We start from the raw sequence: 15,231 nt of genomic DNA, 5'->3' as shown, positions 1-15,231 counted from the left end.
GTCAATCAAATTACTGTGACCTCCAAAGCAAATACGACATCGAAGGATTCATCTTTTAATACACAAAAGAAGCTAATTAAGTTGTTTGAAGAACAAAATTTGATGTTCCATGTTTATTTAAAAATTAATTAAAGAAACTTCCATTCGAAACTTGTTTAAGAAAACCAAATAAGTATTTTTGTTAACTATATCAATTTATTCAACTTTTGGCATTAAACATAAACTTACAACTACTAAAGCTATATATCTGTTTGTGTGTGTGTGTTTGTGTGTGTGTGTGTGTGTTTGTGTTTGTGTACGTATTAGCCATGATCCATGCACGGATATTTGAAACGGAAACTTAGCCCAACATTTATTGGCTATCACAAGAACTTAAGCTCCAACCACTGAGATGAAAGATCATCCATCTAATCGATTTCCACATTCTCATCGCAATCTTCAGCAGCAGATTGATTACTTTCCTGACCGCTTTCCACACTCATCACCTGGCCAGGACTCGGACAGTTGGGCGAGGCAGGGGCTTGATGTCTTACTGGCGACGACGAGGCCGATGAGCCATTGACGACAAAGCTCAATCCCGAGGATTGACTCGGGGGCGGTATGGGTTGCGGTACTTTCTGTGGCTGTGGATAGAAATACGGGAACGGCATTTGCATCTGTGGCAGCGGCAATCCTCCGTAGGCCAATTGCAATTGATGGCGATAGATGTTCAGGAGAGCAGGATCCAAGCCACCGTGACCACCGCCAGGCGCCATGTGTGGGGCAGGAGCGTAGGCAGTGCTGCCATCTTCACGAACCAGAACCTGGACGGGAACACGCTTGGTAGCCGCACCCAGAAGGGCCGCTTCATGTTGTTGGATCTGCTTGCGTTTGGTTTTGTAACGTCGGTTCTGGAACCAGATTTTCACCTGCGTTTCGGTTAGACGCAATGTCTTGGCCATTTCGCTGCGTTCCGGACCGGAGAGATAACGCTGCTGGGCAAAACGGCGCTCCAATTCAAAGACCTGGGCATGACTGAAGGCGGCACGTGAACGTTTCTTGCGGTTACCGAGGGCATTACTGCCACCACCTTCATGGGACAGCGGTGAGGCGGACGGTGAGTTGCTCATTGGCGGCGGTGAGTCGCAGTCTGCAAACAAAACAATAAACAAACAAAAAGGATAATGAGTCAAAAACTTTTCACAAAGAAGGGCAATAACAAAGGAATCCATTAGAGGGAAACTTACCGGATTCATTGCTGGTGCAACGTCGCATGTCAAGGGGAGCGGACAAGGAGCCGTTGCCAAAATAACTCAATTTACGTGGCAAGTAATCGGCACTGGAACTGGAACTGGCACTTGTCGCCTGCTGATGATGAATGTGCTGATGATGATGTTGATGATGATGGTGAGATCCAACATAGTACTGCAAATAGTTGGCCTGCCGTTGGCTATTTGTATCCAATTCTGATCCCAGTTTACCCAATTTATATAAACTCAAATCACGACAACAGATCGATGGAGGAGATTTAGAAGTGGGACGCGTATGGTCATTTGCCGTTTTGGTCTCCTCCGGCTCGGAATCGACACTCGAAATGCGGCATTTCTCGATATTTCCCGTGCTGCTACGCGTTAGTATATCATTGATGGAAAAGGGCGTTGTTAGCGTCTTGCTAAGACCCGCCGCTATGGAGGCACCCACACTAGCACTTTCCATATTTAACATATTTTCCGAAATTCTTCGAGATAATATACACTTTCACTCCGGGTTTTTCAAAATCTGTTGAATTTATCCGTGTTCTTTGCGTCTCAAAGGCTGAGCAGAGAATGTGCTTGAGTCGCTAGACGGTTGCCCTCTTTAAATAGCCCATGTGGTCGTTTCCCAAAAGAGAATCACACTCATATGCCACTCAAGTGGCCCACTGGAGGCAATGGTGGTGGTGTCTCTAGATTTGTTACCATTGGCGGATGCAATATGGAAGCCAATTTGCTCTCAAGCGCAAAGGAGAGAGAGATAGAGAGAGAGAGAGAGAGAGTGTGTAAACAAGACAAATTTCTTTCATTTCTTTCGGGTTGTTAAACAAATGGATAAATATCCATAGTGAGGGCATCCTGTTTATTGTTTATAAGCATTGTTTCCTAAAGAGGTAAAGTACAGTAGGTGCCTTATCCCTAACCTTTTGTCCGTATCATCATGCAGACTTTGCTTCAATTTGTTTAGTTTAACGAAATTTGTTTAGTTCCAAAGCGGAAAACCTTTAAAATCTACTCAAAATTTTCAAGTGAAAATTATAAACTGAAATCTTGGAGCTCTCCTCCTTTATATAAAGAGAACTACAAGTGTATTGCTTTCAAGTACACCCAAAACATTATTCCGAAACGGAATATCAACTTTAGAGTTAGTAAAAACTTCTAAGTTCATGAAATTTTCTTTAAAAAAAAGTTAATATCGTAAATCTTGTTGATATGCTAATATAATAATACTTGAGATTCTACTCTTAAGATAAACATGGTTTTATCTTATGTAAATAATTCAACATTTCAGTTAACCAAAATGATCCGAAGTTACTTCTAACCCTTGTGACTAGGAAACACATTTGAGTACTTTTCCAGCGATTGGCCTACCGACAAAGGCCTCTGATTGGCTGTTGCCGTAGTAAAATGGCTGCTTCCACTCAAGTCACGCGGTGCGCACTCAAAATTCGAGTGAAAATCCTACGCACATGTGCACCACGGGGGGTTGAAGAGGGGGTGCCTGCCTGGTCTCTGTTCTTGACTCTCTGCTACACTTCACACCTTCAGGCTATAATCTTTTTATTGCCAATTGAATGACTCTTAATGGCAATGGGATGCCGCGGGCGAAAAAGTCAAGCTAACAATGGGAATGGGAATGGCATGGGAGGGAATGGGAACGGAAGGGCAGGCGTCAAAGGGAGTGTGGCTATTTTGCGGTCAGATTTGAGTAAGAAGCAATTCAATTTTACACCTTGTGGACAGGGGAAGATTCTGGTCCTGATCCCGAATCGAGCGGGTAGTTGACTAGCTATTTTATTTTCAATTGAATGCATTTCAATAATACTTGAGTAATTAATACATAATGATGCTTCTGCCACGCGTCGATTTCTCTCTATTATGTACTCTTACGGTGGATCTGGGCAAATTTCAATCCCATTTGATTGTGTGCACTCTCTGATGCGATTATCCTTTGGAGCAGGTATTCGATTACATGGAACGGGGGTGATGGCAACTTCAACGCCAACGACTATGATGAATTGGCATTTTCAATTAAGCGCGACAGTTTGCCATCCCTCTAACTATCTTCAGCCGTGCTTGGGGTATTAAATTCTATTTAATGGTTTATCAAAATCCACTTCAATTGTTTGCTTTCGATGTTATGAAACTTGATCCAGTTGTTGGTATGCAAGTTTCATTGGAGTTTAGTCCAGTGATTGATGCAGACGCACTTGTCTGGCTGACAATCTATTTGCGTTTGTCCTTGAACTTAAAATAGACGAAAAAACTTCTGGTTTTGATATTTAATATTTAAGAAAAATCTCAGGCCACATTGTTTTGTTATCAAACTCGTTCAAAAAGTTGGAGCACTTACTTTAGCTGCTTACATAAAATTGTTCTTTATAGAGTTCTCTTCAAGTGGTTTTATTATTAAATAATAGTCATACATATTATTTTTATTTATCCACTATAATTGGCATGAACAAAATAAAGTTAGTGCAGTCCTCGGTAGATGAGTTGTTTAAGTGAAACAGTCATTTAGGCAACTGAACAACGAGATTCCAAGTTTGAATCCTAGGCTTGTTTATGGATGTGGTTTTCGTCTAAACCGAAGGCCTTAGTTGCCAGTGCTTGTAAAATATAAATAAGTTGATAGCTTACAACAATATCCTTATATACTTATAATGATAAGAATGAAAATACTTTTTATAGTTTATTATCTTTGCAGTCACAGAAAACTTTTATATAATGAATCGAGAAATAATAACCCGAAAAAAAACTATTTAATTTGTCTCGAAAAGGTTTCCATGTGGTATATGTGGATAAAAACTTAAGTCATTTTAAAACAAAGGGCCGATGTTTGTGTCCTTTTGCAAGTTTTTTGGTTACTCTTTCCAAACTTACAGTCGCCAAAGTTGAAATACGTTTTATATAAATAGTTTGCATAAAAACGTCGTACAATCTTAGGCGACTTAATCGAGTACTTATACATATGGCAGCAATATAAAATAGCAGGGCCGTCGAGAAGATATCAGGGCCCGGTGGTAGTAAGCTAAAGTAAGATAAAGCTGTAAAGGTACATTATGTACAATATGTACCGTACATATTAAACTTTTCCCAAATTTGAAAATTTCGATCAAAAACCGGGCCCCGCTAAAAACTTCGGGCCTCGTGGGAATCCCACCTTTACCACCACCACCCCCCCCCCCCCCCCCCCCCCCCTCTCGTCGGGCCTGCAAAATAGTCATCTGATCTTTAATAATTGAATTAAATTAAACTAAATTGTAAGGCAATCACGTCAAAAGTAATAAAGTTATTCATAAAAGTCTCTGTTTTCGACCGATCGTTCCTATGGGATGCCGATCATATTTGGCACGGGCATATGTAGCTTACAAATATTAAATTTCGTGACAATCGCTCAGAAAATAACAGTTATTAAGAAAACCCACTGTTCGTGACTTTGCCGTTTCTATGGGGGCTAAATGGTATGGTGGACCGATGCGGCGATATATACATTCCATGCAGTATATATACAGTCATTTCAGTTCTGTAGCTCTTACAATCTAGGAAGAGTTTGCCAGAGTCTGGATCAGAGTCCAGACGGACTAATGGACAGACGGACGGACATGGCTATATGAATAAAATAAAATAAAATGTGTAACAAAGTAGCCTCGGCAAGTATTTGACGCATTTAAAACAGGAAAAACAGACCATTTCCCATTCGACATACCGGAAATGAATACTTCAGATGTGGAAAGATGCTTCTGAAAAAAGTATACATTTTTTACATATATCCCAAACTGTAAGTCACAAATATACTGAAGCGTTTTAAATAGCGCGCGCACACATTTATTTAAGTGTGGCCATGCACACGTAGATAAAACGTAGATAAATTGTAAAATATGTAGAATGCAAATAGGGGGTAAATAGTGGTTTTGTGAAACCGCCAACTGTCAACAATTTGAAAATATAAATGAATCTTGCCATTTTGAGCAAGATTGAATTTAGTAAAGGTAGGTACTTAGTAGTAGGTACTTATATATAGTAGGTACTTATATATAGTTGGTACTTATATATAGTTGGTACTTATATATGGTAGGTACTTATATATAAACCATATGTATACATAAGTATGCGTTTTTACAATCACAAAATGCTTCAATTAAATACTTTGTTTTCTTTGTGACCTAACTACTTTGAATATTTTGAGTTCTTTTTTAAATATGTATATAAATATGGTACCATAATGCTAGACTCCGGTAGAATAATGGTCCAAACGACATAGTAATAAAAAGAATCAACGGAAGAACACTTAGCCTTAAGACTCTGAAACAGCTCCTGAAATAAATTTCACCGGTTCTATTGGTGAATAATTGATCAAAATGTCTGGGGCCATATCATTCATATACCAATCAAAAGATTCACATTGTAAACGCTCTCGAGCTGCCGTTGACGGCTTGGATCATCATCATCGATTTTTTCATAGGTTTCTGGATCTCGAGAGTAAACAAATTGCTAGCTAATTGCAAAAAGGCCGCCCATCATGACCGGATTTCGGTGGGGCAAAGATGTATTCCGATATCTCACAGGTAAAACAGGCAGCTGTTTATAATAAAAACAAAAATCGAAGCAAGCCCTCAAGTGGCTGGCATTCCTAAGTTCAAGCACAGTTTTTTTTTGCTTAATTTGGAATTTGTCACACTAGTCATTTTAATAAAAGCATACATCAAATTTACATCATCAAGTACATCAAGTCCTTGTGTTAGTATTTCCTTTTCTTTTTTGCTTCTCGAGATTGTGACTTATTTTTACTTTCTTGCTTTTGCCTTTGAGTTGCTTCATAATTAAGTCTTGGAGACGGCTACTTTACTAACCCATGGGAGCATCAAAGGCCTGCACTGCCGATCAGTATGGACGAGGCTTTTATATTTGAAAGCAAAAATAAATGGATTCCTAAAGACACAATGGGGCTTAAAAGGAGAATATCCTCAATTGAACTGTTTCTAACGTGTAACGTCTATCTATGTCCGAGTCCTCAATAGCTAACATTCGCCTTGCATTAAAAAATATTGAAATATTTCAAACGTTAATAATAGATAAATAAAAATAATAATCTAATAATATAAATACAGAACACTTAGGATATGAAATTTGATTATTATTTGTGACCATAGTAAAGAAATATTAGTTTGTCATATTAAGAGTTACTAAGAGTTTTATATATTCAAAATATCTCTCTTATGATCATGGTCGAAAGTCCGGAACTGGGCAGTTATAATCCTAGTCTTTTCCTCCTAAGATTATGGGGAGCTGTGATCTGATATCTCTCTGCAAATGCTAACAACATTTCCAACTCTTTGTCCAAAAAATAAACCAAATATTAAAGCGAATTTTTGATTAGTAAACAAGATCAAATCCATAAAATGAAATGAAATTGAAACCAACAAAAACTCAGGACTAGACAATTTGACTAGACACCAGGTGATCAGAGTAGATTAGGATGTTGATTGTTTATTGTCGCGGAAATCACTTGAGTAAAATCGGATTAACGCTCTGGGATTATATGGACTTGTGGACTTATTGCTGCGGAAGAATATCAAGCGTCCATTTCCACAGGCTGTAAATCAAATGCTTCAAAATGCCTCAATTTTGAAATGAAATTACTCAATTAATTTGAATATAATTGTCAACATTTTCAAGTTAAGCGCAAGCCTATTGAAATAGAAGCTGAAACAGAAAATGGAGAGTGTAATAAAAAAAAAAAGCAGAAACACAAAAAAATCTTGACTAAAAGCAAGATTTTTTATGGAGATAAAATGTCAAAGTCTTTCCATAGGAATTGGTTAAATGGTGGAGAGATCCGAAGGGGTAGAAAAAAGTCAGGCAAACCACTTGACAGCTATGAACCGCATAAGATGGGATTGAGGGATTGAGAAACTGAGAGATTGAGAGGGTGAGAAGACGCAATGTGAAAATTATGCAATTGCAGAGAAGGCGGTAAAATTCAAAAGATGCAAAAGGAGGAAGTGTTGCATCGAAAAGAGAAAGAAGAAAACGAAAAGGGAAATTGTTTAGCTGTGCCTCATATTGTTTATTTATTGTTGTTAATAAATTGTCATTTTGCTTACTTACAAAATGAGGAAATGCAAATGAAAGCAGTGAAAGTAACACAAAGAGAAAGAGAGAGAGAGAGGGAGAGAGAGTGGGGAAGAGAAAAAGAGAGAGTAAGTGAGCTACCATCAGCTGCAATTGCGGCTGATGTTGCCTTTGATCCTTTGACGCAACATGAATTAAACGGCGCTTCGAGCTCATAGGATAAGTCAGTGCACGATCCTTATAGGCTATAGTTTTGCTTATCGTTCGACCCCATACGTGATATATGGGCAATGACAACATATCCACTTGAGTCTAGACTCTAGGAACCAGCACACGTCGCGACATTGTAAGACGAAACCTTAATTGTTTATGGGTCACCATATATGTATGTATGCATATTCCGATTCCGATTCCTTTCTGGCTGGCTGGTCAGTGTGGTCCATTAGGCCATGTATTAGAGGCACTTGACATGACTGCATTACTCCCCCCGGGCCGATTCCCTCCTTTTTTTTTGGTGTGTAGGCGTTTTATTTGCCACTGCAAGGGCAACTTGCTACTCCCTCAAAGTCCATAATGCGTGATCGTTGTGATTGACATTTAACCCCCCTCCATCCTCCACCGATTAAATACCATCCAAAAAGTTCAGCCTGTCATATAAGCAACATAAGAAACTCTAACAAAATCCAACAAAAGTGTGATCAGCTGCACTTGTTGTTGGTTGACTCGTTCTTGGCTTCTCTCCCTTCTATCTGTGGCATGTGTTTGTGGAGTAATTGATATGCCACAACACCCCCAACCACCACCACCACCACCACCAACATGATTGAACCACTGTGACCCCCACACTCTGTGAAATATTAGCCCAGTGCTCCGCTGTCTGTCATAAAACATTGAGAAGTTGCTTCTCCTTTTGAATATCTCTGGTTTGGGGCGCTCGTATCTTTTCTGGGATATATGAAAACATTTTACAGTTGCATTGCATTGCCACTTAAACGTTTCATAAAAGCAACCTTTGTAAGGCAGCCGTCACCCCCAACATACCCCTTTGGCCATGCAAAAACAAATGAAAATGAAGTAAGTAAGTCGTCTCGCCGACTTTGGTATACCATACACCAGTAAAGCAAATATTTCAAGCATTTTCACATGCTTCTTACAAGCATATCTTAGTATCTCGCTCACTCAATCATACGAGCACCCTAGCGCCCCCACCAGCCAACGGCCAACTCCGGCCTTATGGAAAAACGTTTATATGCATAACTCGACTGTTTTTTATCCGATTTTGATCAAATTTGGTATTTTGATAGATATTAGTATTAAATTTAAGTGTGCCAAATTTGATTGCATGAGGTAAAAAAATACGGGAGATAATCAAGTTTTTCAAATTACTGGGGCGGAAAGGGGCGTGGCAAAAATTTGAAATAAACTTGATCACTCTACATACTACACGAGTCTACATAAAAAATTTGGTGGCTCTAGCTCTTATAGTCTCCGAGATCTAGGTGTTCATACGGACAGACGGACAGACGGACGGACGGACGGACGGACAGACGGACATGGCTAGATCGACTCGGTTGTTGATCCTGATCAAGAATATATATACTTTGTGGGGTCGGAGATGCTTCCTTCTGCCTGTTACATACATTTTGGCGACTTTAATATACCATATCACCCTATGGGTGTATGGTATAAAAAGGGAGGGAACACGAGAAAAGGGAATTGATTTCCCCCCTTTCAATCCGAAAACGGAAATTGTTTTCTTTTCATTTTTCATAAAACTGATCGTTCGTTTTGATACAAATTGATTTATGCGGCGATCGGCAACAATTATATACAGATGCGGTGGCTAATGGATCGGTAGCTGGTATCCATCGAGAACACAGAAAGAAACTCATACCAACAGACAGGCAGACAGACAGAGACGTAGAAGAAGAAGAAGAAGGCTATCAGACGTGGAAATTCATGGAACTACTTAAATATTGAAATATTGACTCACATGCCAAGAATGGATGCGAAAATTGGCAAATTTCTACTTTTAAATTGTTAATTAAAATGAAAGTTGGAACACATAAGTTTCTTTGGTACCAAGATGGGCTTAAAGCACATAGGACTTATTGGGGGCTTGACTAAGATTAAAATATTTGCCTTCGAAGCCAAGTTTAAATAAGGGCAGATATTAAATACGCTTTTTTACACTGTTCCCAACAAAAAACTTCAAAGAATTTGTAAAAAAATCATAGAAAAGAGTTGGGCGAAATCAAACAAACTAGCTGAGAGTCTGAGATTTTCTGGGCTGCTTTGCCTGGAAAAGAAAAATAAGTAACCTGTAAGCAAGGACAAATAAATTTGTGGATTCTGGAAGGGTTTTTCTCCTCTAGCCGTCGACGTTTTAATTTTTTTTTTTTTGAGAATTCTAGTACAGGCTAAAAAACAAATTTCATTTAACCCATTGCTAAATTTATCCTAATATATATAAATCTCGTGTCCCAATGTTTGTCCTCAATGGACTCATATACCACTTAACCGATTATAATAAAATTCGCACACCATGTGCAGTTCGATCTAATGAGAGATAGGATAGTATAAATCTCAAATTATAGTCGCAATTTTAATTTGTCAAAAGCGGGCACAGCGAAGCGTGGTAGGGTTTTTAGTATTTGTATATTTTATGCAATTTTCGACTTTTCGAATTTTTGTTATTATGTTATTATCTAAGGCTGACATTTCTTGTTGACTGATGGGATTCAGCAGGGTTTATGATCTACTATGACACATTGCCTTCTATCTACATAATTTTTAAAGCTAAAATGCCCTCAGAGTAGTAAGAGTATAAACAATTTGGCTAAACTAAAATAGTCTATAATCTTGGAATACATTATAGGTTAAAGTAATGATACGATGCCTATAGACCTATATATTTGCAATAATTACTTACAAAAGTATATTTAAAGTCTTATGTAAGAAATTATTGCAAATAACCTGAAATTAAGAACTCTAAGCTCAGTATACGCATAACTTAAGTATATTTAAAGTCTTCAGTTTTGTGAATACTGAGCTTAGAGTTCTTAATTTTAGGTTATTTGCAAAGACATTTTGAATATTAGTTATATATGTATGTACATCTGATGATAATTAATTTATCTGAACGAATACTTTGAACTAAACAATATCAGTGTAGATTTTTAGAGGTATTAATTGAGTACTGACCTGCTTTTAGTCTTAGAAATTGACTTACCGCACTCCGTGCTTAGTCCTTTCTGTGTAGGTTTAATTAGATTAATCATTGTTAAATCAAGCCATCGAAATTTTTGGTCTTAAACTTTATTTATTGTCCAAATATTTACATACAACAAGGTACTAGAGTTATGAGGCGTTTTCATTAGACTATTAAGGCATATAACATAATACATATATATTTGGGGGGATTCCTCTTTGATTTCTGTCGAGGAATAACATATTTTTCTTTTCTGTGATGGCAATAAATTAAAACTGAATTTAGGAAAGCCAATGGGGAGGTCTCTGATCCCCTACTGCATGTGCTCCAAATGCTGTAGCTGCGTGTCATGATGTTGCTGGATCGTCGAGGTGGATGATGGCCAAAGCATGTGATTGGGTATCGGTGGCGGCGGCGGCAATAAAGTGGGTGAATCCCTTTTCAGTTTCAAATGCTTGGTCAGGCTTTCACAAGAATCGATGCTACCTCGCTTGGACTTGTAGCGTCGATTCTGAAACCAGATTTTCACCTGCGTGGCCGAGAGATTCAATTTCTGGGCAATAATCTCGCGTTCGGCACCAGTCAGATACTTTTTATGACGAAAGCGGCATTCCAATTCGAGAACCTGCGCCTGGGAGAAGAGCACACGTGGCTTGCGTTTCATTCGTTGTTTGCCCGAGCTGCTGGAGCTATTGATTTGACAACCATTGCCATTACTCTTCCTTAGTTCCGAGCGGGATGAGGTGACCTGGCTGTTGTCCTCTGCAAAAGAATTTATCGTTTGTATCTCCCAGTCTAATTTTCTTTCTCTGTACTCACTTCTCTTGCCGCACTCCTGAGCGGATGTGGTTGCTGTCCTGATTTGGTTAAGGGTATTTGTGTTTCCGAGTAGCTTGTGCGCCGGCGTGAGCGAGTCCACCTCTGCAGAGCTATTCAGATCAAGGGTGGGCGAGGGTGTGACATAGGGAGTGGGTATATATTCACTTTTAACGGCCACCACTGACCCACCATTGACCACAGATGGCGATTCGGAGGCGCTGCTATAAGGGTCGCCAGCTCCGACATAGTTGTAATTATAATTGGCGGGACTGGTCTGATAGGCAGTTGCCGGGGTGCCGGCATAAAACTGCTGGGCGGACACATTGTAGGCGGCGGTGGGGACTGACTGATGGAAACTTTGGTGTGAATGTGGGTGGACATGATGCTGAAACATGTGCGAGGGCATGCCATAGTCATCGTAGCTGCCATACAACTGATGACCATTTGGCGGCGGCGGCAACAATGGCGACCCTATAGCCCCATCCTCTTGATGGTGATGATGATGATGAAGCAGAGAAGGATGTTGTTGCTGATGCTGATATGGCTGGAGATGCTGATTGGTCTGAAGCTGATGTTGCTGCTGTTGCTGTTGATGATACTCTCCGGCGCCATAGAGCGCTGTTGCTGCTGTGGCACTGCAAGAAAATAAGGAAAAAGGAACTTGGATTATTCTTTCGCCTGGATACCACATGTTGCATCACCAACGCCACCCTATGCTATGCCCATTCAGTTGAGGAAACGTTTACCCTGTCGTACTTCCTGCTGTCGCGTCACGACCCTGACCCTTGGTGACATCATTTCATGCCTCATCACAATTAAGGACGCCCCATCGAGGACCGAGGACGAATGGACAATCCACACATGCGAATCACACATGTTGGCCAGGCCCAAGATGGCAGTCGGCGCCTGTTTTCGTTGACGTTGACGTTGCTGCTGCTGCTGCTTGACCTGAACTGACCAACGACCACACTGAAAACATCAGCAGCAACATCATCATCTTCAGCTTGTCTCGGATCTTGGTCTTTGTTTTTCTTATTGTTAACACTTTGTCTCAGTCTCCGTCCCCGTCCACATTACCGTCTTCTCATATTCTTTGTCTTTCTTCTTTTGCCTGGCCTCTTGTACAAATAACAATGATTTGTCAAAGTCCGAGACCGAGACCGAGCCGAGTTCTCCGAGTTCTCCTCCGCTTTGCTAGTCCTATTTGCAATTCATGCTAGCTCTGTGTTTTCATAGGATTTCTTCTGCCACGTCTCGTCAGAAGGTTATCAAAATATTATCTTTTTAACGAAAATTGGTGGAAATTAATTTTTTCCTATGGAGCCTTATTAAAAATAAATAATAAATTTCAGAATCCCAACAAAGAATTCGGAAAACAGGTAGAAACTAGAAATGCAGAAGAATAATATTATAGGCACTTCCTTTACGAGATTTCAAAGATATTTTTAAAGAAAGATCATTTCCTTTTCCTTTAAAACGGATTTTAAAATAAGTTCATAGTAGTAAGAAATAGTTTTCAACGTTTTTGAAATTTCTAGTTAGTGATGAAAATGTTAGTTAACGTTATAATTTCGTTAGCAGATCCAAATCAGGTTATTTTTAAAACATGTTTTTTGAAAAATAATAATTGAACGAAACAAAGTCTTATAGTTTGTCTATCACTTTGGTTTGAAGTAAATCTTTTTAGCTTGCGAACGAATTTAAAAAATTATATCCAGGTTCTTTTTTTTTAATGTCGGAGTAAGGGCTAAAATTTAATATTACTTTTCTGTGTTGCGAACTAAGATTACTTCTTAGTATAAATGGCATTACGAGTAATTGCAGTATTAAGAAACCAAAAATATGGGCAGATGCAGAATTTTTGAAAAATATAAAACTTAAACAGAATAAATTGAAAAATAAAGAGAGGTTTAAGAATACCCCAAAAACTATATTTATTTTCTAGAGAAAAGATTTTAAAAAATAAAGATATAGAATTTGTAAGGAGATAACAATTTGGATAATACGAAATGGGATCTACTTTTCTCCAGACACTTAGGCCAGTTTTCGTTTACGAATTCTTTTTTTCTAATAAGCCATACATTTGGATAACAAGGGAATAAATTTTATTCAGAAATGTATTAATCAAGAGCAACAACCGTTTCCGATATGATAAAATTTGATGAAAGTCACAAAATGAGACAATTAATTTCATTTGTTTTGTGTAAATTTATAGCCTTACCTTTCAATATGCCCGTAGGCACCTTCGTATGATTCCGTTTGATTGACCATATTCAATATATCCTTAACAGAAAATGGCGTTGTATTTAAGGAATCGGCATTGGTCATGCTCCCAGGACTCGGTGTTTCAGTATAATCATAATAGGCGCTGGATTGTGGCACCTGTGCTTGCTGCTGATGATGTTGCAACATTTCGTATTCCAATGAATTATAATAATAATAACAACAACAACAGTCACTCGACCACTTGAGAAGCACTTTAAATTTAAATAAATACAACAATTTGCCAAATTGCACTTGAACTTGCGACACCGACACTTGACTGCAATTCAATATTAACAATGATAATGTAGTGTATGTGGTGTGTGTGTGTGGTGTGTGTGGCATGCACCCGCACCCCTTGCAAGCGTTTTCGAACTGAAGCAAAACCGTTTACCGTGTGTCTGCAATTTGTCAGTGCGTTTTTTGTACTGAATGGAAATGGAAACTGAAACATCTCTGGCCAGCACGATAAAGATGCTCACACACACAAGCACACAGAAACCCACAAACACAAGAAAATGGCCGCCATGTGGCCAATCACAGCATGGCACACAGATTCTCTATCCATCTATCTTACTCGTTCTCGCTCGCTTCGTGATGTGATTTGGTTGAAACGAAAAAAGAAAAAAAATATCTCGAAAATACACAAAGTATCTGCGTGAACGCTTATTAATGGATATTTATTTATTACCTTTTTTGTGGCACTTACCAATTTTTTGTCAATCAATTGAATAGTTAACAATTGTTTTTGTATAACCTGTCGTTATTGTTTGCTCCCAGCCACTTTATGCAGATTTTGTTTCGCTTGGCTACTTGAGCTTAAGTATCTGTATTTATTATTCTAGAGTCCTTAAGTCTTATTTGTGTATACAATATCATTTCATTTTTATGGTTTGATTTCAAGTACCGCTCAAGTGGCATAAATTTTCGCACAATTGACTTTTACACAAAGCAAACACAATTAATGTATGTACACACACCTAAAAAATATGCATTATAAATCATGCGAATAATTAAATAATGATGAATGTTTAAGGGTTAAAAATGGGATTGTTTAAAAAAAGACGAGTTTTCAAAATGTCGAAAAGTAACTAATTTTAAAATCAGAGAAATGCAAAACACTGATCTGAAACAGTTCAATATAGATACATATATTCGTCAATATAGCCCATGATATTTCTGTCGCTTATCTTCAGCAAAAGGATATTATATTAAATATGATATAAGGAGTAAGTAAAAGTTCTTAAATAGCCAAAAATAAGTATTACACAATTAACATTATATACAGTAGAATCCGGTTAAAGCGACTCCGATTATAACGACCGTCCGGGGTTGGGTTGGTCCCTATATAAACTTATATGAAAGGGCATCCGGTTAGAACGTCTCGGACTATAGCGACGTACCGCTCATAGCGACAATATTTTTTTCACAATTCTACCGGATATGTCGAAGTTCCGGAAAACAATTCAGCAAAAAAATGGAGATAAAAAATGAGAAATGTTTAATAAATTCATATAATAGGCTCCAAAAAAGAATTGGAAGAATATGTTCTTATTTACCTTCCGAGGACAACATTATTACCAATGGTCAGGAAAGTGACGAAGACGTCCAAGATCAAAATGAAGATGTGTC

General features: G+C 38.5%; 2 protein-coding genes across 2 annotated transcripts; both read right to left on the bottom strand.

The window, feature by feature from the left end:
• Positions 1-212: 212 nt before the first annotated feature.
• On the bottom strand, positions 213-1,774 carry LOC6650835 (homeobox protein bagpipe). The gene is made up of 2 exons (XM_002074136.3): positions 1,227-1,774; positions 213-1,129 (listed from the first exon to the last, which is right to left on the bottom strand). Exons 1-2 carry the CDS (start codon positions 1,702-1,704, stop codon positions 408-410), a joined length of 1,200 nt encoding a protein of 399 aa, XP_002074172.1. The 5' UTR covers positions 1,705-1,774; the 3' UTR covers positions 213-407.
• An 8,868-nt stretch (positions 1,775-10,642) lies between these two features.
• Positions 10,643-14,023, bottom strand: LOC6650834 (muscle-specific homeobox protein tinman). The gene is made up of 3 exons (XM_002074135.3): positions 13,559-14,023; positions 11,338-11,972; positions 10,643-11,280 (listed from the first exon to the last, which is right to left on the bottom strand). Exons 1-3 carry the CDS (start codon positions 13,942-13,944, stop codon positions 10,832-10,834), a joined length of 1,470 nt encoding a protein of 489 aa, XP_002074171.2. The 5' UTR covers positions 13,945-14,023; the 3' UTR covers positions 10,643-10,831.
• Between the last annotated feature and the right edge of the window lie 1,208 nt (positions 14,024-15,231).

This window comes from Drosophila willistoni, chromosome 3R, assembly GCF_018902025.1.
Source record: "Drosophila willistoni isolate 14030-0811.24 chromosome 3R, UCI_dwil_1.1, whole genome shotgun sequence".
Taxonomy (NCBI): domain Eukaryota; kingdom Metazoa; phylum Arthropoda; class Insecta; order Diptera; family Drosophilidae; genus Drosophila; species Drosophila willistoni.
Note: the sequence above shows the minus strand (reverse complement) of the source record. Positions and strands in the feature narration are given on the sequence as shown.

What these genes read in the sequence shown, in the direction of transcription:
- LOC6650835 (XM_002074136.3), bottom strand. Translation starts at nt 1,704, where the DNA reads ATGTTAAATATGGAAAGTGCTAGTGTGGGTGCCTCCATAGCGGCGGGT. An exon ending in TTGCACCAGCAATGAATCCG is followed by an intron (nt 1,130 to 1,226) that starts GTAAGTTTCCCT and finishes TTTTGTTTGCAG; the next exon opens with ACTGCGACTCACCGCCGCCA.
- LOC6650834 (XM_002074135.3), bottom strand. Translation starts at nt 13,944, where the DNA reads ATGCCACACACACCACACACACACACCACATACACTACATTATCATTG. An exon ending in GCCTACGGGCATATTGAAAG is followed by an intron (nt 11,973 to 13,558) that starts GTAAGGCTATAA and finishes ATTTTCTTGCAG; the next exon opens with TGCCACAGCAGCAACAGCGC. An exon ending in TCAGGAGTGCGGCAAGAGAA is followed by an intron (nt 11,281 to 11,337) that starts GTGAGTACAGAG and finishes ATTCTTTTGCAG; the next exon opens with AGGACAACAGCCAGGTCACC.